The sequence below is a fragment of the Plutella xylostella genome, chromosome 22 (genome assembly GCF_932276165.1).
Source record: "Plutella xylostella chromosome 22, ilPluXylo3.1, whole genome shotgun sequence".
NCBI lineage: Eukaryota > Metazoa > Arthropoda > Insecta > Lepidoptera > Plutellidae > Plutella > Plutella xylostella.
In genome coordinates, this window is record NC_064002.1 from 6,422,920 (window position 1) to 6,430,245 (window position 7,326).

Here is a 7,326-nt window from a genome sequence, read left to right on the forward strand (position 1 = left end):
TAAAATGTTGAAATAAAAAAATACAAAATGATTTTAACACTATGAATGTCACATCTAAATTTGAGAGAGTGCATTAACAGAAGCTTATCTATTTACTTACAACAGTGAAGAATATTTGTGACTATTCATACATTATTAATTTATTACAGTATTTAATGTTGCACTGAAAGTTCAGCAAGAAAACATCTTTTTATGTACTTACTCTGTGCTTCGATCGTATATCGAAAAAAAAGAATTAAAAAATCATCACAAATATTCGACATTGTTCAGTTAGGTACAATAATCCAATATGTCGGTGATAATCGCCTCAATTTCTCAAATATTTCATGAATTATATTCTTTTTGAATAATATTCTTTCTTCATTGTCTTTTTTGATTGAATAGTATCTTTAGTATAACAGATTTTCATATTCTACGTAAACTACTAAAGTTACCGTTGTTGCATACAAAATGCGTCATCATAAAACATACGAAGAAGATGTAAGCCGCAGATGACAGAAGAAAGTCGTTTTTTTTTCGCTTACGTAAATTACAAAATCTGTGCTTACACAACAATCCCACCTAACCAGAAGTAGTAACTGACCAATGAATGAGTGGGGTACAATACAACCAAACTTACTGACCTGTATCACCAATCTTCCACAATATCGTTAAACTGAGACAATTGCCCCCAACAGGGATGTGTGCTGGTGCCGTGAGTTAACGCGAGCTGCCTGATTTACTGTGTGCGATGAGCCACTGCAGCGTGATGTCGATGTTGTCCTTCTCCTTGCAAGAGATCGAGTAGCAGCAGATCTCGCGGTCTTGGATCGCTGAAAGGTTCCTGTAACATTGCAGGGTGACATGTGAGCTCGCAGGCTGGCCTATTGGAGTATGTGGAAAAGGGGTAATTTATAAGGTCGAATCAAAATCTCATATCATAAACAGACAAATGTAGCTTGGGAAGCTGGGGACTGCAGTTCACGGACCTTCACTCTGCTACATTTAGAACATAATTTTAAGACCCATATTCTCCACTCACTTCATCTCAATGAGATATGGTGCCAGCACTGACAAAGGATGCCTGTCAGCTGTTGCAGCAGCTCCTGATGAATGGATGGATCAATGCAAGGAGACCCTTTAGGTCCCCTTGGTGCTATGTTGCTTGGCCACCATGCACTATTTATAGCAAGAGCACAATCATAATTCTCTACTCACATCCTCTCAATGAGTCCGTGTTCATCCAGCGCGTGCGGCAGGTCCCGCTTGTTGCCCAGCACCAGCACGGGGATGCCCGTGAGCTGCTGCTTCTCCAGCAGGCTGTGCAGCTCGTTGCGCGACGCCTCGATCTTGTCCGGGTCTGCTGCGTCCACCATGTAACTGGGAACAGGTGAATTGTTAAAACCGTCAATGGTTTTTGGCTCTTAATATTATAAAGAGGAAAGATTTAAATTAAATATGTGGGGACATCTCACACATTTGATTGTATTCAATTACAAATTGAAAGTTAAATGGATAATTTAGTCAGAGCTATTTGAATTACAGTTTATGCATAATGCAATTTCGTCTTTCTGCATAATTGTTTTGTTTAGCAAGCACAAAGACCTCAACTAGTATAGGTACTTGACATATTCAGGAATTTCAGGATACAAAAAATAATTGTAATAAAATTAAAGATTAATTTGGCTTGACTTACACAATAGCATTGACACCTCTGCAATACCTTTCCCACATTGACCTAAACCGAGGCTGGCCTCCAATATCCCAAACCTGAAATTAGAAAATTTTCTGTTTATAACATGGTACTCAAACCATTAAGAAAATATGCACTAGCTTGTGGATAACACATACTTTGGGATCCACCAATCAAATGATGCTGATGAACTCTTTTGTACAAGGTTTGTAAAGGTAACATTATATGTAGGTATAGCTGAACCATTTGCTGTAAATTATCAATGGTCATGAATATTGTATGATGGCACTCCATGCTGATCATAATTATACATATGTATTGAAAGTTCTTAAAGAAATTATCCAAACTAACATCTTAACTTGTTGTGTAAAGCAGTAGTGAACTTGAAAACTTTTGTATTATACTGCATACATATCTACAATCAGAAGGCATCACATTTTTTTTCATAACTATGTATAAAAGAACCACATGAAATCAAACCAACCTTGATGGTAACTTGTCCTTTGGTGATTTTACGCATATTGAAACCAACTGTAGGGATCATGTCTTCACTAAACTGTCCAGACTGGAACAAAACAATTATGTTTATGTATAGCAAGATAGATAGATAAAATTAATGGTCTTACCACAAAAACTAGACACATGAAAATAGTACTAGTAGTAGTGAAAATAGACATTTAGCATTGTCACTAAAGAAAGCTAACTCAGCAGTAGTAGTATAACTTTATTGTATATAAAACACTTAAAATAATATTAAAGACTTTCCCCCTTATTCATAGAGAAGTTACAAAACGTTTTAACTAATAAACTGTTTTGTCCCTCTCCAACAAAGAACAATTCGTTCTTTGACAGAGAGGGACAAAACAGTTTATTAGTTAAAACGTATTGTAACTTTTCTATGAATAAGGGGGTTTAAATATATAAATACAATAAGGGCAGCCTTATCGCTAAAAGCAATCTCTTCCAGGCAACCCTATGAGCTAGGAGAACATTTATTTACAATATATTTAATTAAATTTCACATTGATATGTAAGTAGATGTATGAGTACTTAGTGAAAAAAAGTGCTACTTGCACCTTAACCCTTTAACTGATGATGGCAATATACGTGCCACCATCTTATAGGCCTGAGAATTCTAAAAGTTTATTCGATCTTGCTACTGGAAACGCCACTAATACATAGCTGAATGCACATCAGTATTTTTTTACTTCAATCAAATCAATTAGTAGTGCCAACATTAAAAAAAAAATGTCACTTGAAAAAATATTGCCTCATTTCAAAAGTACAAAGTTTATTTAAAAATATCTCATCAATCCTGCAGATAAAAATGTGAGTAACCTTCTTTTTTTATATAAACATGTAGTATAGAAGACGATATGATCACTATTTATAAAAAAAATCGACATTTTTTATTCGAATTTCCATTTTTTTGTGGTGGCCATATATATGCCACTATCAACTTGTAGGTACCTACATGGTGGCAATATAATGTACACCGCCAGTCCAAACCCCGGCAAAGCTCCGCTCCGTCCCTGCTTCCTCCAGACAACGATCCACATTGAAGCGGAACAAAGTCCGACCAGATGATGCCACCGCCCATGAGCCGGAAGACATGCCCGGCACTCCAGATGGCACGACTTCCGAAGATGACCCGGAAGAACCGGACCCAGAACAAGCTTCCACCCAAAACGATTCGGTGAGGGCACCCACAGGCGACGACGCTCCACCCAGCTCGACGGCACCACCGTCCCCACCCCCACCAGCCTGCCAATCTCCCCCACCCACCAGACCCCCAAGCACCTCAAGACCAACACCAGAGACTCCACACCGAAGTCCCTCAGCCACAAGACCCCAAAGTGCCTCAACATCTGCACCAACATCTCACCAACATCAAAGCCGCCCAGCTGCAAGAGCACCAAGCAACGCAGAACCAACCGCATCCCCCAACACACCAGACAGGCCAGACGAAAATGAACCCCCGGACCCCCCGTCCCCAGACCCAGACTCGGACGAAGATGAGACCGACTGGAAAAAACAAGAATGGACCCAGAAACCAGATCAGCCACCCTGACACTCCGAAAGTTCAATCCCCAAAACAGCCTCCAAACAGAACGAAACCTCCGACCCACCCCTCTCCACTCTTCAGCGATGACGCACCAAACACCACTGTGGACCAAACCAATTTATACCAAGCCATGATTTCTTCTTTAGTGGTTGGTGTATAATTTCTCGATCCTACTTGTACAGCGTATAAATTAGTTTGGTCCACAACAATGTCCAGCACGTCATCACCAAAGAACAAAGAAAAGCAGGTCAGAGGCCCCGCTCCGCCCGGAAGCCGCTCCGAAGACCGAACCCTCGGAGCACCAAAACAGCCGAGATCCGGCCCCCGGGTCCACTCCTGCTCCCCCCAACCAGTCCCATCCTCACCCGAATCCGAAGACGAGAAATCCGAAAGCTCACCCCCATCCAACCCATTCGGCATGCTAGAGGATGCAACCGGCTCCGCGCCACCCGGCACTCCCGCAGCCGAGCGGCCCCGACGCCGGGCAGACACCAGTGCAGACACCGAAGCACCCCGAGGTCCTGCAGCCGAAAGACCTCGACACAGAGCCTCCGGTGCCGATCCCGAAGCGCCCGGAAGTCCAGCAAGTGAAGGAGACCGACAAGCCGATGAGGACGGAGACGACAGCGCCGCCGAACCAAGCAGAACGCCACCACCTGCAAGCACCCTCACCAAACCACCCCGGGCAGAAACCCGTTCCGAATACGACTCCCCCACACCATCCCCAGAAACCGCACCATCCGGAACACCAAACGCGTCCCCCAACTCATGGGCAACAGCATCATCCGACAAGACCCCACTCTGCCTCACTCCACTCATTGCAGATCACTCCATCCATCAACTCACCACATCCAAAAGAAACAGAAAAAACAAAACTCCACCAAAGTTCAAACCGGCAGTGTACATTATATTGCCACCATGTTTTTTTCATATAAAATATAAATATTTTTTAAATTTTTTTTCGAATTTTAATAAAGCTTTACATATATAACCCATACCCAAAGTTTCATTTTTCTGCTACACTTGGATCCTTCTGCTGGTTAAAGGGTTAAAGGCTATAAAACTATTGTGAAGGCAAGATGTAATACTTTCACTGGTGAACAATACTTATGCATATTAACATAATAAGTTTATAACTTTACTACAGTACCACATAAAAGGGTGAATTATGCGTGTTATTTCACTAGATTTGCGCATTACATAAAGGAAAAATAACAATGTTTTCACAATTTCAATCAACGTAAGTATGTAGCATTATAGAAACAACACACAAATATTCCAAGAAATTAAAGCTGCAAGTACTAGTGATATAGATTTGGAGTGCATATAAAGCTATTAAATTTAGTGAACAAAAAGAAGCAAAGATAAATAAATTATTGTTTTCAGATACTAACAGCAATGACGTTAACAAAAGTAGTTTTTCCCGAGTATTGAAGCCCTACTAATGTAAGCTCCATTTCCTCCTTCCAGAAAAGACTTTTTATCCAATCAAGGATACGATTAATCAAGGCTATCATTTTTGCTGGATTTATTCACTAAATTATTTCCGAAACAAAAAATTAACGCCTCCTTTGGAAACTGCAAATTTTGACAGTCAGTCGTCTCGTCTTGTCACTTAGCACAGTTTAGTTTTTCCATTCACTCACTGCAGATGTTAATAATTTATTACAATCATCATTACCTATATAGATTCTGAAATTATTATTATATCAATAACATGGAAAAACTTGAAAAAAGATATTATAACATAAAATATTTAGTAGCAATACCTACTCTACTACTGTTACGTGGTTGCATTACTCGGTAATAAATTTATACTTTGATCTAAACAAAACGCTTATTTTTTTAAGAACGAATCGATACGTTCTAAGAAAATCAAGTACACTGTTATTATTCAGAGGTTTTGACTGTCCCATACCAAAGTAGTATCCAGTCAATGGTGATCTTCGCCCATTTTCTGGGTCCGATGTGAGCCGCCTAGTTCCACTTCAGGTTTGCGGTCTGGGCAACCAGGTCAGCGATGCCAGTTCTTTAACGGGGCCAATCACCAATCCAGGGAACACCAAGAATGCTGCTGCGCTCCATCGCTCGCTGGCAAACCTTGAGTTTGGTTTTCTAAAGTTCGGTCAGTGAGTCAATGACTGTCTGAGCGCCGAGCGCGTGCTGTCAAAATAATATTAATTTCTTGTCAACTTGCAAAGACTCATCATAGAACAACGCGGACTCGGGTCCGGGTGTACCCTCTACTCAATGCAAAGACTTGACAGAGCGAATTAACTCGAGTTAAGTACTATAAATAGTTTATGGGAGTTATCGTAAATCTCAGTTAACTAGATAGATTGACCCCCTGTACATGCTATGCTAGCTATGTCATCATCATCATCAACTCATCAGTCAGTCATCATCTCATCACAGTATCGGTCCAAGTATACCTATTCGATTATCCTGTATGTTTACGAGCATGAGGACGAAAGGAGCCTCCTCTAGCGAATTATCAATTATTCCTTATAGCTACATCGCGTCCAGTCATGTTTGGAGCACTGGGCAGTCCTGTGGTAGTGCGTGACACCACGGTGACAAACCCTAATCTACACAGTCATAGCTCTAATGCTTGTCACCGACACGTGAAGAAGAAGAATACATTGTTATGAAAGTATCATTATGAAAATTATTTTCATATCACAGAAGTGTGGCCTCAGGCCTCAGCATTAGGATCCACTTCCGTTTTCATTACTGAAAATGAAAATGAAAAAAAATGAAAAAATATTTATTTAAAATAAAGATTAAGAAGATACAAAAAATAGAGGTTGCAGCGTTTGTTAACAATTTAAAGGTGGTGATGTAGCAAGGGCTACCACACTAGGCTAGGCCTGTGTCGTGGACAGCCAGTAAACAGGTTTTTAACAATTTGTTTAAATATAGAACAGGTGGCGCAGTTTAACAATTTGAAATTTAAATTATATAAAACAAATTTTACATTTTAGGATGCATGTGTTAAAACATAATAAAATGAATAAAGCAAACAAAAATAAAATAAAAACAGTTTCTCAATTTGAGTAAAAATGTGCTTAAAAACTATAAAAACAAAATCTTACGTAGGTAATACCTACTTGTTTAGTACTACTTAATAAAATAAGGGAAATATTTAACATTAATCAGGGTATTTAAAAATATAAATAAGAATTACTTAATTGAAAGATAAAAGCTAATCATATGTGTACCCATGTTATAAATAAATATATGTATATATAAATATAAGTGTTTATATCAGAAATACATAATGCAAGGTAAGCAATGCAGATAAATACCTATATATAAGTTATATGTTTAGTATGATTTTAATATGTTTTCAGTTTCTTCATAGTTCAGGCTAGAGAGCCATCGTTTGGTTTTCTTTTTGGCTTCGTGTATGGTGTCAAGTTTTAAATTAATGTGTGACTGGATTTTATTATAAATATGCGGGTGTAGGTACTTGCTGAATCTGTGAGCGAAGTTGGTATTTGTACGAATAGTTGGAAGCTTGAAGGTTCGACGAGAGAGTCTGTCATAATAGTCAGAAGAAGAGATTGATTTACGATGTTGGGATAAA

General features: G+C 39.3%; 1 protein-coding gene across 1 annotated transcript; it reads right to left on the minus strand.

Annotated features, from left to right (window-relative positions):
• Positions 1-349: 349 nt before the first annotated feature.
• Positions 350-5,340, minus strand: LOC105392434 (ADP-ribosylation factor-like protein 8). The gene is made up of 5 exons (XM_011564056.3): positions 5,132-5,340; positions 2,157-2,237; positions 1,676-1,749; positions 1,198-1,359; positions 350-823 (listed from the first exon to the last, which is right to left on the minus strand). Exons 1-5 carry the CDS (start codon positions 5,252-5,254, stop codon positions 700-702), a joined length of 564 nt encoding a protein of 187 aa, XP_011562358.1. The 5' UTR covers positions 5,255-5,340; the 3' UTR covers positions 350-699.
• Between the last annotated feature and the right edge of the window lie 1,986 nt (positions 5,341-7,326).

Bases quoted from the DNA above. Each gene is read 5' to 3' on its own strand.
- LOC105392434 (XM_011564056.3), bottom strand. From the start codon at position 5,254: ATGATAGCCTTGATTAATCGTATCCTTGATTGGATAAAAAGTCTTTTC. The intron at 1,360-1,675 runs GTAAGTCAAGCC...ACCTGTTCCCAG, and splicing joins AGAGGTGTCAATGCTATTGT to TTACATGGTGGACGCAGCAG. The intron at 824-1,197 runs GTGAGTAGAGAA...GCAATGTTACAG, and splicing joins CACGGACTCATTGAGAGGAT to GAACCTTTCAGCGATCCAAG.